General features: G+C 34.8%; 1 protein-coding gene across 2 annotated transcripts; it reads left to right on the top strand.

Moving 5' to 3' along the window:
• Positions 1-60: 60 nt before the first annotated feature.
• On the top strand, positions 61-25229 carry LOC138698070 (succinate dehydrogenase assembly factor 4, mitochondrial-like). 2 transcript variants are annotated; one of them, XM_069823770.1, is made up of 4 exons: positions 61-239; positions 1326-1430; positions 9894-10091; positions 24499-25229. In XM_069823770.1, exons 1-3 carry the CDS (start codon positions 203-205, stop codon positions 10061-10063), a joined length of 312 nt encoding a protein of 103 aa, XP_069679871.1. In that variant the 5' UTR covers positions 61-202; the 3' UTR covers positions 10064-10091; positions 24499-25229. The 2 variants fall into 2 exon arrangements, with proteins under 2 accessions (XP_069679871.1, XP_069679870.1); XM_069823769.1 differs by lacking the exon at positions 24499-25229 and adding an exon at positions 15620-20073 and having other exon boundaries at positions 64-239.
• The last annotated feature ends 759 nt before the right edge of the window (positions 25230-25988 follow it).

Here is a 25988-nt window from a genome sequence, read left to right as displayed (position 1 = left end):
AGAGCATAGCGGAACAAATACTGCAGTTTAGCCGATTTGTACTGTTTGGTGACATTCTATTTGACGAGTTGGCAACTCTGACCGGAATATTTTTAATGAGGAACTAAAACTAAGATGTTGGTTGAGGTAGTGGGAAGTATAATCATTTTGGTATAGATACTGAAAGAACAAATTGTCTTCAAGTAAAATTTAACGAGAAACTATGTTGCCGTACCATAGACAAATTGCTGTGCGAAGAGGTAATAACATTAACGAATAAGGTGTTGTGTAAACAAGAGTTAACATAACCTAAACTGTCATAATTTTCCATAGCATTATTTTCAATACCGGTGAAGGAATTTATGCTTTATATCAGAAAAGTATGAAGTGTCTCTTCACTTTTCGAATTAAATCATAAAGAGGGTTAGGGATTTTTAAAATTAATTATATTGATTATTTCTATGTTGGTTTTCTCAGTTTTCAGTTCCTAATATTTTCATATTTGCCTCCCTGTCATTCATTATGAATAATTTTGACGGTTAAAAATATAGTTGAGTAAGGTACAGTTAACTAAACCTATGAGCAATATATTAGCTGTGTAGTCTTATCACTTTTACCTGGGCAGGTACATTACATCAAATGTTAAGGGACATTTCTACGTCATAATGATACATTGTATCTTGTATACAACATAATGGGAGATGAGAGACAATTATTGTATTATTTATTTTTAATTAATAAGAAAAATAATGTGTCCATTTGAAATATAATTATATTTCTTTACAGTTACGTTACCAAAGAAAGGTAAGTTGTATTTACATAGTTGGCTTCTAGTCGAGTCATGCGTACCGTAAATAAAAAAAAATTGAGTGTCTATGCCAATTTCACACCGGAATAATTGTGGAAATTTGCTATAAAGGTGGTGGGCGGTGAAGGATAGGTGGGATCGCATGCTTGCATGTAGGCCTAAGCTTTTGGGTACGTAGGCCTACATATATAGCGAGTTTTCGTAAGGTTGAGTATCAGTGACAGGTTAGGTTTGGTTAATCCAGGCTTTTGATATGTCTTGCATATTATACGCATTTTGGATGGTAGATGGATATGGATAGATGTCCGCCTTCCTTGGGTAATGCAGTTGTAAAGAAGTACTATGTAATAAATGAAGTCTCATGATTGTAACAATGTAAAGTTTACGTTCACAACATTCAGTTCTAGTCATGAGCTTTAAGACGTCTCATATAAACCCATTGTTTACTAAATATTAAAAAAATAACAAAGGAATGCCAATCATAGTGTTAGTATCTCATTGTTTATACAGTAGAGTGTATTAAACTTTTTCCTTTTAGGATTGTTACTAATGCGCCTCTCGTCATCGCAATCAAGTGAAAGTGGAGGGGCATGCTCAAAGACAGAGCAGTTGCAGAAGAAACTCCGAGAAAAAACTCCAATAGGTTTGTTTAACTTCTTTACATCTGTAATGTCTGCTTTGTGGCTATGTGGGTAGCATGTGTGCTTCACAACCCAGCAATCCGTGGTTCGATTCCTGGCATGGGCAGTGGGTCTTATACAGTTAAAATTGTCCCAATTTCTTGTAATAATATGATGTCATTCGTGGTACCGTGGAAACAGAAGTGTACGTGGTTTTCACGCAGCACGTCTTGCCCTGTTTTATATTTAATTTACACTTTCTATGGGCGTGGACCTACATCTCCTTCCCCACACAAATTTCGGTATTTTTCCAAATTAAAGCCTTTTTAAATCTGAGCTTTGATTTTCGAATAATATTGTCTTCAGTATTCTGCAGCAAATTTAGTTGAGCATCATTCATACAGTGCAAGGGCTCAGAATCTTTCTCTCATGAGGCCTGCAGTGCCCATGCTCGTGCTCGATGTGCAGGCTTTAAATCTTAGTGATCCTGACCTGCTGCTGTTCTGTCTTCCTTCTTCCCCTTCCCCCATGTAATAGCTATTAGGTACTTCCATTTTCGGCTTTTCTCTTCAGAATTCTCCAATATTCCTTCAATGAAATAGTGGACTCATCTCGCCAAATATTGCTATCACCAATCGATGCTAGTTAATCTCATAGTTCATTCAGCATCGTTAAATAATCAATTAAAAATGAAGGAATGATGTAGCTTATGTTTACACTCACCAACTTAATTTTATCATGATGTACAGTCAACTCCGGATATAGTGAACCTCTGCAGACTTTCATATTTCGTTCACTATATCTGAAGTGTCTCTCCCCTAACCTTAAATGACAGAAATGAATGGAATTGTGAACAAGAAACTAAAATATTTCATATTTGTTTATACTGTTATTCACAGTTGATTTATTTACACTATGCTATCGACCCATGTCTGCTTGCGAAAGACCACATTCAATGTCACTTATTATATTAGTCTCATCTTTCAAAGAAACCACTTTATGCTTCGACATTTTTATACAGTACATTCACCGTTGGAACACTAGATAAGGAAGAAATGACAAAGGCTGTTATGGTTGGGCTGTATATTCAGCCTTGGAATTTCCCAGGTCACTTAATGGAAACTGGGAGGGGGTTGATAGAGTTTGAAAGCCATCAAAATCTTACCTTCATTTATGCTCTGGACATAATGTTCGTCCCCTTTTAATAAAAGAAGGCAATTCCATTTTCCGTTGTTTCGATGCTATCTGTCAATGTTTCTGAGAACAAAAGGCAACCCTTTGACGGTGGAGGATTATAAATAACAGTAGAGTAGAGTGCCTGAGAACAGAATGTCAACCCTTCGATGGTGGAGTAACGCAAGGTCGTCACTCGTTGCCTGAATTTACAGTACAGCTCATTGTCTAGGAATCACTAATCTTGCCTTTGTCCTTTGACTAAAGGAGTAAGAAACTTAGAATGTTGTTCTCAACATATTCTTTCAATTTTATATAAGAAGGTCTGACTTCAAATAAGAATTTGTCAGGATACAAAGTTTGCTATAAACGGAAATATTAATGTACTTTTTAATGTATGTGGGTCGGGACCAACGATTTAGGTTCACTATAGCCGAATGTTCACTATAACCGAGTTCACCATATCAGAGTTGACTGTATGTTGCATTTAGGCCTACCAATCGATGTGCCGTATTTGTTGTGTATTAATTATTTTCAGCAGGTTTCTTTCTCAAGAGGCTAAGGGTGTTCGAGAATAAGGTGCTTAGAAAAATATTTAGGACAAAGGTTCATAACACACTGCAGTGAGAAATATGAACTATGTAATATGTGTGGAGACAGCTAACAATGCTTATATCTTTACACTACAGCGAGAAATATGTTGCTACTCAGTGGAATCTTCTCTGTATAGATAATTTTATTAAAACGCGAATTTTATTATGCCACATAGAAGGCAGTTTGATCAAAGATCTTATACTGTGATATCAATGTGGCTTGTATTACTGAAACCCACTTAAAAGCAGAAGTAAAATTCAAACTTCGTAATTACGACATTTATCGTAATGACAGAGATTCAAGATTTGGAGGTGGTACAGCCTTACTTGTTAAGTCTAAATTACCACATCATGTAGCCACACTACCAAAGTTTCATACACTTGAAGCTTCAGGTATTTTCATCCACACTGGAAATTCTGAAGTTCTTATAGTTTCAGTTTATTGTCCACCCAGTGCTCAAATCAGAACATGATTCAAATCTCCTTGTCACTTTTCATAAAGACTTCATTATTTGCAGCGGTATGAATGCGAAACATCATTCTTGGAATTCTCACATAAATTCCCCAAGAGGAAAATTTCTTTTGTGCGAGATCGTGTGTATTTGCTTGGTTTCCGCACAAAACCAATCCGCGGTAAGTCTAAAATTCCACATTCAGTATTCACAGCCTAACACACTGTTAATTATTGTTTTTAAATATTTGCAAAAATTAAGTAAACTCTACAACTCCACTAAAGTTACTGCACATTCGTGATGCATGTAACATTAAGGAAGCCGTTTGTTTTAAGTTCGCATTTATAGACTGGGGAAAAAAAAAGACAGACGTATATCACGGCCTGCTGGAGTATAGTAAACACAGAAAACATTTTTAAAGCAACAATGTTGAAGATAGATATTTTTGTTTTGCAAATTTGCCGTCATTGAACAGAAACCAAGATGGAGATTTCATTGCAACTAATTAGAAATTCCTCTTTCAGGTATGTAATAAACGATCTTCGCACAAAATAAAGTACGATACACGAGCGGTATGTTTTCTTTAAATTCTCGGAAATTAAAGAAGCTCAACTACGTTTCGCTTTTTCAAACTTTTCCTCAAACATGAAAACTTCAACATACCGCTCTTGTAATGCATATTACTGTTAAATCACTCTATAGCTCATGGATATGCTATAATTGACCCTAATGAACCAACTCATTTCCCTTGGAATGCAGCACATCATCTTGATGTTCTCAACATCTGCATGTTCAAGGCTAGAATTACTCCAAAATGTCAGAAACGTTTGACAGTTCTTGATTCCGACCATATTCTGGTATTGATTACATTCAAGACCACTGTTACAATTTTCTCTAAGTCTTTTCCATTCGTTAAAAGCACTGTAACTGGAATGAATTTACAAAGACTATACATAATTGCATTCCAGGTAATCCTATCATTTCTAATATAAACAATATCAATATGGCAGTGTAGTTATTCACTGATACTATCATTGACGATACCACACATTCTATTTCAAAGTCACTCGACTAAGAAGATGATACTCATTTGAAATTCCTTTTACTTGCTAAATCTAGAGCACGGAAGAGGTGGCAGTACTTTGGAGACACTCAAGCAAAAAGGGCCTTTTATGGTATCAAAGAGCTATTCAAAGAAGACGTCAAGCATATATTACAAAATCATTTGAAGATAAAATTCATGATGCGAGTTCAAATAGTAAAGATTTCTGGTCTTTTACAAAACGTTTATTACACAAAAATTCCACCAACAAAAACACTCCTATCCAAGACTACAATGAAGAGGTAGTATATGATTCACAGAAGAAAGTTGAAATTTTAGGTGAATCTTTACAGGCAACATGCCAGCCACATCTTGAACCATCGGATTCAGTTTTTACAAGAGAAACCATCTTAAAAGTTAATAACATTCTTGCATTGCCTCCTTTTGAATCAATAATCTTTGTCACCCCGAAAGAGGTACTTCATACAATTAAGAATCTTTCAGCCAACAAAGTACCAGGACCTGATAAAATTACTCCATTAGCACTGAAAAAGTTGCTTAGAAGAGCCGTCACACACCTAACAAAAATTTATAATGCATATCTTGCACACTCCTACTTCCTCACTGCTTGGAAAGTTGCAAATATAGTCTTAATCCCAAAACCACTAAAGAATCCAATTTTTGCAAATAGTTATCAGCCAATAAGCTTATTGAACTTCTTGTGAAAAATCTTAGAAAGGCTCTTTCTCACTCAACTTCAACCAATAATAAATTCACCTGATTGGATCCATCATGAACAATTCAGGTTCATATCTCATCACAGTACCAAGGAAGCCCTTTTTTGGCTCACTTCCTTTATCCGATCCGGCTTCATTCATAAAAAGCACACTGTTGCTTCTTTTTTGGACATTAAACAAGCCATTTGGCATGAAGGTCTAATTTTGAAACTCTACACTTTCAAGATCCCTCTACAGTTTCTATACCTCATTCGTAGTTATCTACAAGATCGTACTTTTTATGTTAAAAACAACAACACAACTTCATTTTGTCATCCCATAGAAAGAGGAGTGCCTCAAGGTTCCATCATAGCTCCGATTATATATTCGTTATACATTCAAGATAATCTAAAGACCTTAAGAACGTCAACTGGATTATATGCTGATGACACTGTCATTTATACAAGACATAAAGATATTAATACCGCCTGTCAACGAATCCAGAGAAGTTTACATGATCTCACTCATTGGTCCACTAAGTGGAAAATAAAAACAAACTGTGAAAAATCACATTTTATTGTCTTCACTAAATGCTTCCCCCATGTTTTAACAAACCTCAGTATTCAGAATCAGACTATTCCATTCAATACATCAACTAAATATCTTGGGGTCATATTGGACAATCATCTCACCTTCAGACATCATGTTCAAGCTGTGAAGGATAAGTCTTTTCAACGGTTAATGGCACTATATCCATTATTCAAAAGCAGTTTGCCAATGAACACAAAATTACTGTTGTACAGGTCTCTGATTCGTTCCTAAGGGTGCTATTCATAGACATTTCGCAGTACGCGCTACAAGCGTACTAAGCTATCCACTGGTTACTAGTACAGAATTCAAATCATATCCTATCGCTAACACTGGTTTATGAATACGAAAAACGCTGGTCATCCACCAGAAGCCCGCTCTAAAAATGTCTATGAATACGGCCCTATAAGCTTTATGCCTGTGAAATTTGGGTACAAAGTCACACACATTATCTGAAGAAACTAGATGGCATTCAACAATCAGTTCGTTGAACCATCACAGGAGTGGACTACCTTATTAGAAACACACAACTTTATGAAGATTTGAACATCAGCTTATTTAGTGACCTCATAAAGTTAAAGAGAGCAGTCTTTTTCCACTCCTCAAGATCTCATATCGCTCCAGTGATAAGAGAAATCTTTTCTAATACTTGATTTTTATTTTATTTATTTTGTCTAATGCTCATTTTATTTTGTTCAAGTTGCTAATCTCTGTCTCTGATTGAGATTTTGTCTTAATTTCTCACTTTTGTTATATATTTGTACCATTTGTTTTCTTTTTCTGTTATTCTCATTGTAAAAAGGTAAGAGTCCTTGTGACCTGGTACTTAAAATAAATGTTATGCTAATACAAAAAAACATTGCTTATCCCTATGTTAAGATTGGTAGCACTTTGAAGCGAACAACCGCCAGGGAATGCTGGGTAACGTTTGATGCTGGATCCCGGACTCATTTCACTGGCATTATCATCTTCATTTCATTCAGATGCTAAATAACCTAGATGTTGATACAGCGTCGTAAAATAACCCAATAAAATAAAAAAAACAACCATCAGGATCGCCATTCGTCTGCCATAAACGAACACAAGATGGCAGTATAGTCGCTAATGCAGTTCAAATGGGAGTTATGACGTGACTCCTTATGTAACAACTAGATGGCAGCATAGTAAACTTGACAAAGTTGTTATCGTCAAAGCCTATAAGGCCGAGAAATCTGGGTATATTACTGTATATTATCTAGGATACTATCCATTACTCGAATGAAATTTTTACGTGCTGTAGGAACAGAGAATTTCACACTTTCGTATTTAGACTCATCCAACACCCTTTAGAAACGGGTGAGTGATAGATATCGTCTCTGGGTATTGTTTGCAAGGTCCAAGTGACATTACCGATGCTACCCTGTACTCTAGGGACATGACTTTTTTTTTGTCTATGAACAGCGTAAAGAGTAAACAATATGCGGCATGTGCGATCTACGAAAACCACTCACATCTTCGTCAGACTCCTCTTTTTCACATGAATGACTTTTTTTTTTGGCCTAGCCAAAAGTGCAGTTGTTTTGGTATTGCTGGTTATTTGGGTGCTGGATACGAGAGATTTTACTGTATCTCAGTTTATTGAATAGGCTATCTATGAATATTTCAGTACTAGTGCTGAGCCATTTATACCCGAACCTTCACTTTCAGAAGTCGAAATTGTAATAGAAAATCTGGAAAAGTACAAGTCTCCAGGTATTGATCAAATTCCAGCAGAATTAATACAAAAGGGTAGAAGTGCATTATCTAGCAACATTTTAAAACTTGTACTTGTTATTTGGGATAAGGAAATTGTACCAGAACAATGGAAGGAGTCCATAATTGTACCTATTCCGAGGAATATCACTTTTGTTGACATCATACAAAATTTTGTCCAATATTCTTTTGAGAAGATTAACTCCACACATAGATGAAATTATTGGGGATCATCAGTGCAGTTTTAGGCGTAATAGATCGACTATTGGTCAGATGTTTTATATTTGACAGATATTGGAGAAAAAATAGGAGTATAAGGGTACAGTAAATCAGTTATTCATAGATTTCAAAAAGGCATATGACTCGGTTAAGAGAGAAGTTTTATATAATATTATTATTGAATTTGGTATTTCCAAGAAACTAATTCGATTAATTAAAAAAATGTGTCTTAGTGAAACTTACAGCAGAGTCCGTATAGGCCAATCTTATGCTTTTTCAATTCACTGTGGACTAATGCAAGGAGATGCACTATCACCTTTACCTTTTAATTTCGTTCTAGAATATGCCATTAGGAAAGTTCAGGATAACAGACGAACGGGTTACATCAGCTTCTTGTTTATGCGTATTACGTGAATATGTTAGGAGAAAATTCACAAACGATTAGGGAAAACACGGAAATTTTACTTGAAGCAAGTAAAGTGATAGATTTGGAAGTAAATCCCGAAAAGACAAAGTATATGATTATGTTTCATGACCAGAATATTGTACGAAATGGAAACATAAAAATTGGAGATTTATCTTTCGAAAAGGTTGAAAAATTCAAATATCTTGAAGCAACAGTAACAAATATAAATAGCACTCAGGAGGAAATTAAACACAGAATAAATATGGGAAATGCCTGTTATTATTCGGTTGAGAAGCTTTTGTCATCTAGTTTGCTGTCAAAAAAATCTGAAAGTTATAATTTATAAAACAGTTATATTACCAATTGTTCTGTATTGTTGTGAAACTTGGACTCTCATTTTGAGAGAGGAACAGAGATTAAGGGTGTTTGAGAATAAGGTTCTTAGGAAAATATTTGTGGCTAAGAGGAATGAAGTTACAGAAGAATGAAGAAAGTTACACAACACAGAACTGCACACATTGTTTTCTTCACCTGACATAATTAGGAACATTAAATCCAGACGTTTGAGATGGGCAGGGCATGTAGTACGTATGGACGAATCCAGAAATGCATATAGAGTGTTAGTTGGGAGACTGGAGGGAAAAAGACCTTTGGGGAGGCCGAGACGTAGATGGGAGGATAATATTAAAATGGATTTGAGGGAGGTAGGATATGATGATAGAGACTGGATTAATCTTGCACAAGATAGGGACTGATGGCGGGCTTATGTGAGTGCGGCAATGAACCTGCGGGTTTCTTAAAAGCCATTTGTAAGTAAGTAAGTGCATCAAAATTCTTCAAATTCATTTGTAACAGGAAACACTGTTATAAATATATAATATACGAGCTCGAAATTGAGTAAATGTAGTTTTTTTCGCAGGGTTGCTTTACTTTGTGATCTTAATGATTTCGGTCATTTGTGACACACTACTTGCTTGTTTGGTACCATATTAAATGCACATAAGTTTGTGCGACAATGCAGGATTTCTTTGGTTACATTATAGATGGTTGCTGAATGATGCACATAGAGTTGATATGGTGGAATGATGCAGTTCTTTTCTGTTACTGCTGCACTGATGTCAAGAATGATTACGAATTGTGAAGAAATGGAGTAGTGTCAGAAGAAATTGATGTACGCACTTTTATTATATCTGTCAAAACATCGTCTCTGTTTACTGGAAGTCCTTTGTCTTACTGGGATTTTGATTCAGGTCTTGGGAGTCTAAAGCAGATTCTCAGCTGTTCAGACAATGGTATAACATGTAGACTACCTGAAATTCTGTTATTTGGTGATACATGCATACTTATTTAACTTCAGTGAACTAAGCTCACCTTTAAGGGATACTCTATATAGAATCAAATCTGAGGAACAGTAATTGTATGTAACAGTGAAAACCTGTAAATCGCCGATTTTTTATTAACTTTGTTTGGTGATAAAAATCTTGCCAGTAACTTTATAGTTGTTTCCTTATGGATTAAAGAAAAATAAACCTATAGCAATGAATCTTGGTTTCTTGTTTGTTGCAGGAAAACTGGATGAATTAAGCGAGGGGAAACATCCTTATCAGGAAAAGGAACCTTTACCTCCCTGGCCTGATAATACAAACCCCAAAACTGGAGAGGTTGGTGGCCCTCGAGGCCCTGAACCAACTCGCTATGGTGACTGGGAGCGAAAGGGCAGAGTGACTGATTTTTAGAAGACTGTATTTTAGAGCTGAATGAGTTGTAAGTTCTCTTAATTTTCCTTTCTTTCTGTTCTTTTTTTATTTTTTGTCTTTCTACTTTGATATTTAAATATTCTTATTTTATTTATGTGTTCAACACTTGGTGTTGTAAACTGTCATCTGTAAGAACTTTTTAGTTATTGAGTTCTTATTTGTTGTTATATAGGTTGCATATATATTATAAAATTCAGCCATTTTGTATAATACCTCTAGTCATTTTATAACATGATAGGATATTTTTTTAGTAGGTTTTTTACGAGAAATCGGAGGAATTTCTTTAGTCAAAGTTGACTTTAGTTTAAGACAAATTAATCTCAGATTAGACTTTATACAACACAAAATTCCAAGTTCAGCTAGAACGAGGATCAATTTAACCTCTGATCTAAGATTAAATGGTTTATGTAATTGGTCCTTAGAGTTCAGATGGCTGAGATTCTCTGACATCATAATGCCAATATGTCAATCTTCATTTGTGTAATTTTTCGATAACATATAAAAACTTCAAGATTTACAGGTCTGCTTCTCTGGTCTGTAGTTTTCTGAGTACAGCTGTGTATTGGATATTAAGAACTACAAAACTTAAGAATGTTTGATGACATTATTACCATTAAAAATGAAATATTATTATAGTTAATGCAAACGACAACGAGCACGGGAAAATAGTTAAAATAAATGTATTTAAATGTGAAGATTCACAATTAACGAGAAGCTTGCGGGAGCATGAGAGTTGGCCAAGTTTTAACCTTTCCGTTCTCGTTTCCAATCAAAACCTACTAGAAACTATGTGTGAAGAAATACTGATGCTGAATGTGATCAGAAAGAGAAAAGGGAATTGGTTGAATCATTGGCTGAGAAGAAACTGCCTAGTGAAGGATATACTGGAAGGAATGGTGAACGGGAGAGGAGTTTGGGCAGTAACCATTAAAATAGGCCTACTGAAGTTAATGTTTTGTGGATTTTGACAGGTTATGATTAAGTTTATTCTTATTGGTATTGTAAGAACCCAATATTAAACCTATGTGTTCTGTAATATTGTAGACTTTCAAATTTGAAAAATTATACTCGTATACGAATATTAAGATGGCGTCCTGCTCCTCTCAGGCTGCGGAACAACGTGGCCATTAATCCGCACAGTTCCTTTAAGCTAGAAAAATAAACATTTTTATTTAAAACAAGATTTTAAGCTTTATAAACATGAATAAAAATTACAAAACCCATAAAATAATTTGTAAATATTATGGAAGTTGTAGAGAATAACAGAAATACACGATTCAATCTGTCTTAGAAAGAAACGGCAACAGTGCTGGACTTATCACGTGGACCCAGGTTTGGTCCCTGAAGTAACACCAATCTATAACTTCTGTAGGACAAGCCCATGGTCCAGGTAACACAGGGACTTTCTCTAGTTCCCTGTGGCATCCTAACAAATCTCATCTTAACCACATAAAAAACCTCTTCAATGTCTTAATTCTTGTGGGGAATATGTTGAAAAATAGTTCAAGAATTGCTGTATCTGTTACAATAAATATTTCCATGAAATTGTGTTTCCTTTCTATAAATGGCCCGAGGGAAACTTACTTTCTGGATGGCCCTCGTAGAACATCTGATTATATAAAATACGATGGAGTTGAATGATGATTTTCCCACTTGGAAGATTTACACTAACAAACCCATATTTTTCGGCATGCGACCATGAATCTTTTGATAGAAATTGGTGCATACACTCGAATTTAACATTTTTAAAAGAAATTAGAAAAATTCTATGGGATTTGCAATTGGCATTGCTGAATAACATCCAATTTCTTTATTGAAGTAATTGATATTCGTCTCTTTCAACTTCACAATGTCTGAATAGGTTAAGTATTGGTAAGTATACAATTATTAACTTTTTGTGAGCTAATTTTAGGGATATATTATTTTCATTTTCATTCTATTCACGAAATAGTCCTAATAAATGTCACTCGCGGTCTGAGATTACTATAGATTAATTTCTAACATAACCAAACAGGACAAGTTCACTGCAGTTTGTAGACCGCAGTCTTTAGTTTAACACTTCACAGTCTTTTTAAAGTGACTAGAGTGTGAGAATCTTGCACTCAGATTTATTAATTAGGCCTTGTGAGAATTGTCATCTAAAGCTGTTGAAAGTTTCTTTGCTTTTATTGCATGGTTTTTTTATATTTTGACCTTGATACTTCCTGTTGTTGAATATTCAGCATTTGCTGATTTGAAATAAATCCCTTCAGCTATCTTAATTGCATTTATGGAGTTAATACATACACTTACAGTATTTCAAATGAAAGAGGTTGCGTCTGAATTCTGTGATTAAAAATATAGTGAAAATTCTTTTATAACTTCTAAAGTGTCTCTGAACCAATGCCAACTCTACAACAAAGATCTGTCTCGAACTCTTTTCCTATTCATCATTCCTTCCAGTGCATCCTTCGGTAGGCAGTTTCTTCTCAGCCAGTGACCCAACCAATTCTTTTTGCTCTTTCTGATCAGTTTCAGCATCATTCTTTCTTCGCTCACTCTTTCCAACACAACTTCATTTCTTATTTTGTCTGTTCACTTCACACACTCCATTCTTTTCCATATTCACATTTCAAATGCCTCTATTCGTTTCTCTTTATTTCGTCGTAATGTCCATGTTTCTGCTCCATACAATTCCACACTCCATACAAAGCACTTGACTAGTCTCTTCCTGAGTTCTTTTTCCGGAGGTCCGCAGAAGATGCTCCTTTTTCTATTAAAAGCTTCCATTGCCATTGGTATCTTCCTTTTGACCTCTTGGCTGCAGCCCATATTACTGGTTATGGTACAACCCAAGTATTTGAAGCTGTCCACTTGCTCTACTGCCTCATTTAGAATTCGCAAGTTTACCTTCTTTACTTTTCTTCCTATGATCATGCTCTTCGTCTTGTTGGTATTTATCTTCATTCCATACAGCTCACAGCTGTCATTAGCTCCAGTAGCATATCCTTTAGTATTGTATTGTATTGTATTGTATTTATTAACATTCCATGGTATTCATACATGCTTACTTACTTACTTACGGCTTTTAAGGAATCCGGAGGTTCATTGCCGCCCTCACATAAGCCCGCCATTGGTCCCTATCCTGAGCAAGATTAATCCAGTCTCTACCATCATATCCCACCTCCCTAAAATCCATTTTAATATTATCTTCCCACCTATGTCTCGGCCTCCCCAAAGGTCTTTTTCCCTCCGGCCTCCCAACTAACACACTATATGCATTCATACATGCTTACAGCTAGAATACGGAACAAGTCAAAAAACTTAATACTATTATAAAATCTTAATTTATAGTCACAGTCTAGATGTAATATGTAGACGAGATTTACAATATAGTCTACTAGTACAACACAAAGTTTTAGTATCAATTTCATGAAGTGTTATTGAATGTCATGAATTCACCTACAGAATAGAAGGCGTGAGAAATTAGGTACTTCTTTAATTTGGCCCTAAATAATTTTATGTTTTGAGTTTCATTTTTTATATCGATAGGGAGGCTATTAAAAATTTTTACTGCCATATAACTCACTCCTTTTTGATAGCACGATAGACTTGCCGATGGAGTATGAAAGTCATTTTTTTGACGTGTATTTATGTTATGAACTGTTGAATGAGTTACAAAGTTTTCACGATTTCATACGAGGAAGTATCATCTCCTCTTCTGCTAACAACACCATATCATCAGTAAATCTTACACACTTTATTCTTCTTCCTCCTGCTATCACTCCTCCCATGTTCTAACAGCTCATAAAATCAGTAACTACTGGTAGTTTGCGCATAGTGATTTCAAGTGCCTTGTGCGTTATATACCTAGTTATGTAAGTTTAAATATCTAAATATCTTTAGGTTTAGTTTATGTTAGTACAATACAATAATCAGTACTTAGTTACAATCTAAGTCCTCAAATTGCATTTTCATGTTTCTGTATACTCGATTTTAAGACCCGATGTCAATATAAGACCCTCCCAAATTAAAATACAAAAATCTGGTAAAGAGGAGGGGGGTCTTATTTTCGAGTAAATATTGTACCGGTACATATCATTTTAAGTGACAGTACTTGTACCTTTGACAGAGTTTAACCTTTTATATAAAGACAGTTTGGACACTCAAGTACTATTTCCTGTCCTAGAGTTTACAGCTCTATGTATAGCTAGATCTAATGTTGTTTTCTTTGCCTTCGTAAATAAATTTGCTAATTTGTTGACATTTTACTAATTTTTGTAATATCTGTAGTGTTTTATTATCCTATACTTTTAGGATCTAAAAATCCGCGGTCTGGACAGATGAGTAACTTCTCATTACAGCCTTTACAGTACTGCAAGATGATGCTACCCATCAAATGTCGAACATTTTCCCTATTTTTCTAAATTCACATCGCAAAGTAGCAGCAGTCCTTTTGATTTTTTGGATTGACTGAAAAAATTCCATATAAAGAGTCTATAAACTATTAGTTTCAAACATTTCACAGACCCAGGCAATTCCATTCCATTCCATTCATTCATTCATTCATTCATTCATTCATTCATTCATTCATTCATTCATTCATTCATTCATTCATTCAGTGTTCTGCCCAAGGTCAGGTCTTTCACTGCAAACCCAGCTTTCTCCAAAACCAATATTAAATATAATCTGTAAGTTAGGACATGAGAGGCGGGAAATCACTTACTTGACAAGGAAAAATTATTGCTTTCATCATTCAGGGAAACAATTTTACAAGTCAGGGCCCTCCCCCCTGTTAAATCCCACTGTTTCAGGAGGATATTTACTATTTGTTATTTCTAGTGCTGGTCGGTCGGGGCAAGTTACCTGGTTGAGGTTTTTTCTGGGGTTTTCCCTCAACCCAATATGAGCAAATGCTGGGTAACTTTCGGTGCTGGACCCTGGACTCATTTCACCAGCATTATCACCTTCATCTCATTCAGACGCTAAATAACCTAAGATGTTGATAAAGTGTCGTAAAATAATCTACTAATAAAAAAACCTCTAGTGCTGGTTGTTTTGGTTCAAATGAATTAATGTCTGCTTTCTTAAATTCTTCCATAAGGCTGATTTCAGAGTTAATATTAACAAATTCTAATGGATTCCTTTTTATTTGAAGTTTTTCAATATTGGGAAAGTTAAAGCAGTTTTTAAGTGTTTGCTCTTTCTGAATGCAGGGGCATACGCAAGGAGGGTTAACGGATTTGACCCACCCCTTGAATTAAAAAAAAAATACGTATTTAAATTTGAGTTTTTTTAACCATAATCGTTTTGACTTCTCTAATTTTTCACTGTCTTAATACATATAAATGTATTGTCAGATATTGTACTGTTCGACGAAATTATCAGTACTCCTCTCTCTTCATTTCTCGCTTCTCTTCCCTTTCTCTCTCTCTCTCTCTCTCTCTCTCTCTCTCCCCCTCCCTCTCCCTCTCCCTCTCCCTCTCCCTCTCCCTCTCCCTGTACACACATACACGCACGCACATACAGATATGTATTATGGGTTTGTAATTGCAGTTACAGGTAGTATGGAACATGGCCTTTGAAGGTGATGGTGGTGAAGCCAGTGGCAGTAGTGGCATTAGTGAAAGTGGTGTCGATGATGGCAGCAGTTGCAGTTTAATGGCTGTTACATAAAATCCTTGTGACTTTTTTCATTGCTTCCTATTGAAGTGTTTCTTCGAGGTTTTCATGACTCTTTGTAATGCAAGGGATAATTCTATTTTAAAATTTCTTTCCTTCATTATTGATGTTGCCCTTCAAAGGTCAATATCTCAATCTTTTAAAAGGTTAATACCCTTGACATTAGTCCTCAGTAATACCAGATGAAGTTTACTGATGTTACGTCATCCAGTTTTCATTTCCTGCTTTGTTGTTCATTCTTTGCAATTCAATTGGAAAGAAATTGTAATGTCCTCTGCCATTGAACTCTGAATTTTTAAGACTTAGTCTTGAATACACATTATTAAAATCTCATCATTATTTCATGAGATTTATATTGCCTCTGCTGTTATTCATTGTTGTTTACTCTTCTGTTTCATGAAAATGTGATTATACTACACAAATAGTAGTCTTGCTTTTTATATTAGTACAGTGTGAGCCAATGAAACGGGTGATTTTCAGATTTGTGTCTTCGGCTGTTGTCGGGTATTTTAATTGTTACATGCAACAATATATTCTTCATTCGATAGCATTTGTTTATAATGGATCGTTGGATGGGTGAACATGCTTTTACTATTAAGGCATATTAATATTTAATAGGAAAGCGAGAAATGGAAGGGAAACAGTCTAGATATGAGAGAGAGGATGGAATAGGAGAGGTAAGGAATAGATAGCAATTCATTTAAAACAGAAGAATAGGAAGTAATCAGGAAATACTTGGCAAATGAATATATTAATAGAAAAGAGTGGTACAGTATATATTAATGGGATGGTGGATCCAAAAGCAGAAATGTGATGGTCCACCATAATTATGAATTGTAAAGTTGGCTGACAAATAAATATCATATCATATTACAAAAATAATGATAGTTTCATTGCTGCACAACAGCTATTTCGACTTCGTTACAATATCCATTGCAATGATCCAATTCCATCAGCCCATGCAATAAAAATCTGGATTCAGAACTTTGAAGTAGCTGATTCTGCGTTAAAGAAGAAGTCTTCAGGTAAGTAGAGATCTGTACATACTCCAGAAAACATCAACGCCATAAGAGTTGCTATGATCCGTAGTCCTAAACGTTCTGCCCATCGTCATGCAATTTCACTTGGCTTGTCAAACATCAGTATACGAAGAATTCTTCATAAGGACTTACACATGCATCCATACAAAATTCAAGTAGTGCTCACATTAAAAGATGCTGATAAAGTAAATCGCATTACTTTTTGCCAACAATTATTTGATTTAAATGTTAACGAAGACATTGTCCACAATATGCTGATAAGTGATGAACAGGGAACGGATTTATATGGACTAAAAATATATGAAATATGTAAATATATATGTAGTTATTTTTACCAAAATATGGAATTAAATATGGATTTTTACCAAAATATGGAATTAAATATGGACTTAAAATTATAAAAAAATGACTATGTACGTTAAATATTGGTACATTTTAATCAAACTAAACAAAAAATATAATGGACGTACCTTATCTTCCAATGTAGTTTCAACAAAACACAATTTTTATTGTCTGTTACCATAACAATAGGTTACAAACATTTCTTTCAAGTGCTGAAAAGTGAATCTTCTTCTATTGTCTCTGAGGATAGATTTATACTGACTAAAAGAGCGTTCGACGTCACAAGAAGTAACTGGTACATAATTCAATTTCACAATGTCTGCTGGGGATAAGTCCAAGTTAATCTTCACTGTTGATTCACCACTCATCACAGCAACAACCTTTTGTAGTTCTTCATATCCAGGGTTTTTTGAAAGTACAGTGTCCACCTTAGCTCTTACTGCATCTGCAACTTTACCTCTACCACGATTCAGTTGTTCCACAGTACTATTTATAATTTCAAAACTTTCAGATAGTGAAAGGTGCCTATTTTGGAGACTTTTGAGCGTTTTTATGATGCATGAAAATGTATGCTGAATGTGAGCTAAGTCATTCTTCACACTTATGTCACAGGTAACTGTTTTCGCAGTATCAATTGAGACTGCATCTTCAGAGTCCAATGCAAGGAGAACATTGTTAATAGAGTCTATATGTTCGGCATAATATTCAACTGCTTCTAGCCATGTACCCCATCTAGTTAAAATTGGCTTTGGTGGCAATGGAATTTCAGGGTACATTTCTTTCAACACGTTAACTCTACTGGGAGCTTTGAGAAATACTTTTTTCACTGATGAAATCAACAAATCTACTTTAGGGAAATTGTCTCTGACCACTTCTGCCACACGATGAAATGCATGCGCCACACAAGTAAAATGAGTCAATTTAGGATATACAACAGATAATGCTTGTCCAGCTTTGACCATATAAGGGGCAGCATCGCTAATAAAGAATAACACATTATCGTACATAATACCCTTTGGCCACAGGATACCCATAGCTTCGTTGAACAGTTTAACTATAGTTTTGTTATTGCACTTTTCTAGAACATCACAATGTAAAAGAATTCGTTCAGAATATTGTTCACTTAACAAACCGATAACTACATTACCAACAAGTCTACCTTCTTTGTCGGGAGTCTCATCAATGGAAACCCAAATTGAACTATCTTTAATTTCATCTCTTATCTTCTGTATTGTCTCATCGTAGATGGATGGAGCATACGTCTTCCTAAGTGTTGACTCATCCGGGATTGTATGTTGAGTATATTTTTCAAGGAATTCCCTGAAGACCTTATTCTTTAGTTTGTAGAGAGGAATATCAGCAGAGATGAGAGAACGGCACAGGTCGATGTTAAACTCAGATCTTACATTCGATGTTGTTGGTTGTGTTAAAAACAATTGTCTCTGCTTGGAATTTAGTTGTTTGTTGGCCTGATGTTTACTAGTTGTAATGTGTTGTTGCACCAGGAACTTTTGTGTAGATGATACTGCACACTGACACAAATTACAAAATAATATTTTATTGTCAGTTGATAAACCATCTTCTTTAAATTCTGAAATGTAACTTGTTAGTTTTGATTTTAAATTGACTGAATGACGTACTTTTGGCATATTTACCGTCTTTATAGTATGATTTACAAAACTGAACCTATGTGTACTCTGACTGGCATTTAACTGTTGAGCTGCACAACTGAAGTCTGTTAAAAATTTTAAATTAAATTAATACAGTTTTGTAACTTACTTTCCCATTGTTGATAGGACTGCTAATTTTCAAATAACTCTGATGTTAAAGGGATTACTGAACATGTGTTTAAATCTCTATTGTTGAAATGTATTTTTAAAAGTTAATGGAATTTTGTTTTGTTTTATTGTTAAACCTAATATAATATGGACTGTTTTATATGAAATATGGAAAATATATGGAAATTAACGAAAATATGTACTAAACTCTAAAATATGGAAAAATATGGAAAATAAAAGTAGGATTTTTCAACCCTACACATTGTGAAACATAAAGATAATGCAAAATATAAATTATATTAGCTTTATAAGTAAATATGTATTTACATATAAATCCTTTCCCTGGTGATGAAGCTCATTTTCATCTCTCTGGATTAGTCAATAAACAAAACTTTTGATACTGATCACCAACTAACTGTTATGAAATGCATGAGGAACCATTACACAGTGTCGAAGTCACAGTTTGGTTTGTAATAGCGTCATTTGGAATCACAGTCCTTATTTCTGTGAGAATGATAATGGGACATCTGTTACTGTAACATCACAGCGATATGTGCGAATTATTCAATAATTTGTTTCCACAAATTGCCAATAATCCTCTCATCAATAGAGATACGTGGTTTCAACAGGATGGTGCAACCAGTCACATGGCTAGAGTTAGACTTGAAGAATGTGTGCAACGAAATGGGTCCCACCTGTGGGATGTAGTGTTCAGAAAATAAGAATTTCATGAGGTACAGGTAAATGCTATTGTATATACTTTAAATGTAAAGTGAAAGTTTTGTTTCAAAGTAATCAGTGCAATAATTATTAAAGTTTTAAAATCGCCCATTTCATTGGCTCACTCTTGTATATTAGAGTAGATATAGTAACTTGTCATACACTTACTCCACTTTTTTTCTAGTTTCACGTATAATGTCAAATGACTGTAATATTCTGTCTCAAACGATGTCACTGCTTAATATCTGTAAATATTTATGTGAGACTATAAAGAGTGCTACTTGAAAGGAGTAGGATTGTGATCAAATGTGCTAAGTGATAATATAAATTTGTATTACCATATTATTCATGTACAGGAGGGCATGATATATTTTGTATATATGTAATGCATGGTTTTGTGTATTGTTACATGTGCAAGTTGGTCATAAATTAAACGTGGAATTTGAAATACATGTATTTTCTTAAGTCTGTAGATGGTTTCTGAACAATGAAAATTCAAACTGATTAGTTTCTTCGATGTTTATTTTGATTAATTTGGTATGATTAGTTTTTTCGATGTTTATTTTGATTAGATTGCTACTGATATCCTGATATGTGGCTAAATGGGATTCTTTCATTGGCTATGGCGTCTTCTCTTTAGGTGGTATAAAGAATACAGTTTTGGAAGTGGTGGATTTCTAGTGCAAAATCTATATCATAAATGTTAGGTTAACAGCGACAGTAATAATTCGAAGAGATGAAAATAACTGGTAAATGCTATTTGTCTTCTTTGCTCGGAGAAATGTATTCTAAAATCTGTGACAAAGAGGTTTGTTCCTTCTTTCCTTCCGAAAAAAGTTTTCGAAATAATTTTTATAGCACATATAATTAACTTCGCTTGGCTTATAATTTTAACCTCCAGAACCTCAGATCTAATGGTAAACATGATAATTATCATGGTTGTATATTATACTGTATGGAAATCATTTTGGATTATATATCAGTTCCTTGAAGTTAGATGTTAAACATGTAGCATTGTATAATTTTAAGCGTTATGGAGCTTGACAAACATAGTTCGGATGAGAAGACTTCAAATTTTGAATTTTATACTGTATAATGTTTAGTTTGTGAGAATAATTATGATAAGTTTAGTTTCGCCATATATACTGTTATGTATTTTGTCACAGATTTTAAAGTTATTTCTAACAACACAGAAGGACAGATAAGCAAGACTGTAGCTATCATTTGGAGACATGTCTTGTAAAATAATCAAAGAAAAGAATGTGAAAATCATGTTACAATGCTTGTGTTATAAATAAGACAGAAAAATCAATTTTTGAGGTTTTTCGAATCCTTGAAAATCTTAATGTCATTAGAGTACTGTATGTCTTTACTACACAGTCTAGTCTTCATTGAGACTGGTGATGTCACCTCAGTGAGAGAAAAGTCTGATTGTGAAAGCAGTTGTAGCAGCATTGTTCATTGAAATTTTGTGTAGAATGATCATTGATTATATTCGTGAGCAGAACATCTCCAAAATATCAATAGCTAATACTTAATACTTATTCGAGGATTGTGAGAGAGTTCCAAAAATCCGAAGTGGCAGTCATCCTGCCTCGTCATGAGTTATGGTGGTGTCAGAAGTAATATTGATGTGAAAGAAGAGGGTAAAAATATCAGTGAAACTGATAAAAAAGCTGTAAATCAGATTGAACTGTCTTCAGAGCAGAGAGCGGAAAATGATCACAGAGAAATCCCTTTTGCCGATGAGAAGATTTGCATGATTCAAAGAGAATTTTAACAGCAAAGTGTGAAGATTAATGTTTGATTACTGGACGGGTTATGAGAGTGACTCATACTGACCATCACACTGTGGTGGAGCATGAGTTATGATGGTGGAAGCAGGTACCATTCTTGCGTGAAGAATTGAAAAAAAATAGTGAACCTGTACTAAGAAGTGGTGCAAATGGTGGTGAATAATTTGAGCAACACATTTTTTTAAAACTGTTACGGGCTTCTAGCGAGATTCAGCATTAGCCTCTAAGGCAAAGTTAAGGCAAGGGTGACGAGAGAAATGTGCCAGAATCAGTTTCTCCAGCTGATTGGAACTCTGGTAATAATGACCCAAACCTCTGAAAGTTTTGGTCTTTTCTTCTATCTCTCCAGTATTAACAGCTTGAAGTGATCTTTGCAGGTAGCAGTAGATTCTCAGGTAAACACCCTGGAATCTACCTTAATTTAGTTGCTGGATTGGCTTCTAGTTTGTGGGAAAGACAGAGGTGGCCATTTTGAGTTCTGATTTGTTATTGTCACATATTCAGTGGAAACTGAAATATTTTAAAGGTTTTTTATTATTTTATGTAACACTTACGCCACACTTACAATCTGTCTAGAATAGACAATAAGCAAATATTATAAAACAATATGACAGGAGTTGAGATGTTACGGTATCCCATGACAACTCTCCACAAGAAAAATAATATTTCAAATAGATGTAGTAAAAATGAATTGAAGGTCAAGAGCATTGGTTCTTTTAAGTATTCTTATTTTTTTACTATTATTCAGCAAATTCAATGCATAATGATTAGGATGTTGATTTAATCAGTGCAGGTATTTTTGACTGAACTTAGAGATTTCTTCTTACACGGTTGAAATGTTTAGGTCATGATGAATGACATACCATGGGACAGTGACAATGGAACGTAAAGTTTGACTGATACGTCTTCAGTATTTAAATGTTTGAGTTGCTAGCAGTTCCCCTCGGTTGGAAGTCATATGTCCAGATTGGTTTCATTATGACTTTATAAACAAGAAGAATGTTCAAAACAAGAAGAACATTCCAGCAGCGGCTGGTGGTCAAAATAATGAGTGTGCTACAATTTCTATATTGGCCTACTGTATGCACTTATATGTATTTATCTTAATTTGAGACTCGCCTAGTGACGAAATATGAAATCCATACCACGTTCCTTCCTACTGCAGAACCTGTCAAGTACCCTGGTGTTAAACCCTTCATCTTGGACATCATACTCTTTTCTATTGACAGTGTTGCAAGAGCAGTGAGGCGATCCTGGGACATAGTGTTCCTTAAAAACCTTTTTATGCGTTTTAAGCAAGAAAAACATCTTTCTGGCTCAGCAGTAGTGTTGTAAACGAAATATTTAATAACTTCGTTATTTCATAGAATGGATCCTGTGAATTGTTGGAGACTATGTATCGTAACAATTGAACAGCTCCATCTATATTTCGGAAGTCTGGTCTTCCATATAGAACTCAAAGTTGTGTCTTTAACTCTCTTTTGTTCAGTACAGTATAGCTGTTGACAGGAACTTCGCATTCAGGAAAATTAGGCTATGCGAAAAATTGCCAGAAAATTTGCTGTTTAATAATTTTGTTGCGTCTAGGTAGCTTAAAGACTGGAAATGATGAGTAGTTTCCTGAATTATATGGTCACATACTTCCTTGGCATCAATTTCCTGGGATTCCATTTTCTGTCTCCTGCTGACTGATTCAGGACCTCAAAAAGCAGGTAGATGGCAGCAGCAGTCGGACACTTGAATTACCAAATACATTGTAAATAGTTCCGAGTTCTTCCACAAACAAGCATTCTTTCGTTACGCTTTACTTTTGCAATCTCCAAGCTGTATTGTGCTGAAGCTGACTACAGCACTTCCCCGCGTAAAAATAGCCAATCAGGGCAATGATTTCAGCTTCGCACATGCGCATTAATTGTCTACATTCTCATGTAGAGTTTTGAGTAGCACATTGTACCCCCTGAGGCACCAAAGAGCTAAGAGCGAAGACTAAATACTCTATAACGTGTCATGAACATAACCACGGGAAATTATCAAATGGCAGATCAGATACTATGGTGGTATGGCAAATACATTATTTGAGCAAAAATTATCATTGTGCTGTAGCACTGTAGCACATAAGGACAGGCCGCCTTTGGAACGTTCTAAGGTATTGCAGTTTTTCATTAGAAAATTTCTAACTGCATTTATGACTAAATGCGTTTTTTTATGGCTGTTGTATTAGCCTGAATGGAACATCGTAATAATGTCTGTGTAAAATACAAATATTGATTGTTGGGAATGCTCTTTCAGTGAAAAGTGTTAATTCATTTGTGGTACCACACAGTCTCTGAGCTGCAGTAAGAATATTGTGAACTTTCGGGACAAAAAAGGATGTGGAAGAATATGGTTGTGTTTTGAACTTCCATTTAAGATCAAATTATAAATACATTAAGAGAATAATAATTTTTACATGGAAAGTTTATATTTAGTGTACAAGCAATTTGCAATTAAGTTACTTATAACAACCACATTATACTTTTTATAATTATACTGTATCTTTGTAGTGGCTTTCCCTTTCTTCAATTTTAATTATTTCTATCCTTGCTTTAGCTCTCTTTTCCGATTTAAGGTTTCTGAATACTTAAAACCAAATCTTTGGGCTCCTGTTATATTGTGTTTCAGACTTTATATAAATTCCTTCTAGCTTTTCTTGTTGGATTCTCTGGACAGTTTACGAACAAATTACTGTCCACTTTTTCTTGTATTCAACATAATCTTCTTTTTCTTTATTTTTTTTTATTTTACTATTTAGTCACTTTAAGTAATCGCTATGTACATCTCTTTTCTTCAATAGCTTCTTTCAAATCAGAATTTCATTTTCTGTTGTTTTTTTTTCTTTGGAATCCTAGAACTTCGTCTGCGGTTTTGATGATTGGTGTTTTAAAGTATTGCCAGTTTATATTAAAAGTATTAATACTCCGTCCTTTAAATGCTTATCTTATTTCTTTGGTATAGGTCTTTTATACGTGTGTCTTCCAGGAGGTCTATACCAGTACTATATTTTGTTTCATGAATGTTGTATTGCTCTTATTTTACAGCACAGTAGATAAAGGTCCGAGAAAAAGTTACACAAATGCAAACATTAATATAAGAGGCCACATATTTTATAAATCAGTTGAAATACTGACATATGATGATGACATCTGTATAGTGGGATGGACGCAAGTAGCGATGAAAGAAGCTTACATAAAAATAGAGAACACAGCAAGGAAGATGCAGCTGATAATAATTAATAAAAATGAAACAAAATACATGCCTGTGCTAAAGAATGGCTGCAGGAACAACCCTATCAAGATTCAGATAAGTGGTTGCACTTTTGAAGAGTCTGTAGCTTTACATATTTAGAATCCGAAATCAACTGCCAGAATAACATCAGCAATGAGGCCTATAAAAGAATTGTCTCTGTGAACAAATGCTATCATGGCTTAAAAAAGCATATGAAATCAAACCTTATATCAAGGAAATCGAAGTTACTGTTATATAAAGTTCTCATAAGACAGTCCGTTTTGAGAACAGTGAGGAACAACTTAGAGAAGTCTGCAAAGAAAAACGTGCAATTTATCTGCCATGCTGCAGTGATTTGGGGACCAAATATAACATCAAGACATGAGACGTTATAAGAATTATGATTAGAGCTAGAGGCATAATCCCACAGGAGTCCTTAGAAGCCTTCTGAAAATGAGAAGTTCCTGACAGCACCCTGGAGATGATATCCTCAACTGCACTGAAGTCATCGATTTTCATAATTAATCATCATTTATATTCTTTATAAAATGTAATTTGTGTTGTAGCCTAAATTATTGTTTGTTGCATTTCCAATAAATGTTTCAATGATAACCTATCTAACTAGGGTTTCTATTAAAGAACAAATTGAATTAAATGTAAATATTCTTTTAGAATTGATTAGGAGGTCGATTATTAAACCTTATCACATATCTGCCTCAGAGACCTAGACACTGAGCAAAGCAGATACAGACTCACTATGATTGTTATAAAGAAGAATTCTCAGGTACATCTTCGGAGCGGTACATGATAAAGGACTGTGGAGACGAAGATACAATCATGAAATCTACAGTCTTTATAATTAACCAGACATAGTAACATGCATTAAAATCAACAGAATATTAAGATGAGCCGGTCATCTCGTGAGAATGGAGGGAGATCATCTAACAAGAAGGCTGTTAATGGTAAAGCCAAATGAAACGAGAAGAAGAGGAATGTCAAAGCTAAGATGGGAGGAAGGAATTGAAAGTGATTGTAGAACCCTGGGGATAAAGAATTAGAAAATACTGGCAGTAAATAGAGATGAATGGAAAGTGCTCCTGAGGAAGACCAGGGTCCACATTGGGCTGTAGAGCTAGGAATGATGAATGATAAGCAGGGAGCGAAACTTGTTACCCGATGGTAGAGAAGCAAATGGTTTCAGGTTACTTGTGTTCTAGAGTCCCTTTACTGTGTATTGTAGAAGGCGGCCTGGGTCATGCCTCGTTGAACTACTTTGCCTTAGTTGTTTGCTGTTTATTTGCTT

This window comes from Periplaneta americana, chromosome 4, assembly GCF_040183065.1.
Source record: "Periplaneta americana isolate PAMFEO1 chromosome 4, P.americana_PAMFEO1_priV1, whole genome shotgun sequence".
NCBI classification, from domain to species: Eukaryota; Metazoa; Arthropoda; class Insecta; order Blattodea; family Blattidae; genus Periplaneta; species Periplaneta americana.
The sequence above is the reverse complement of the archived record's forward strand: the minus strand, read 5'-3'. Positions and strand labels throughout refer to the sequence as shown.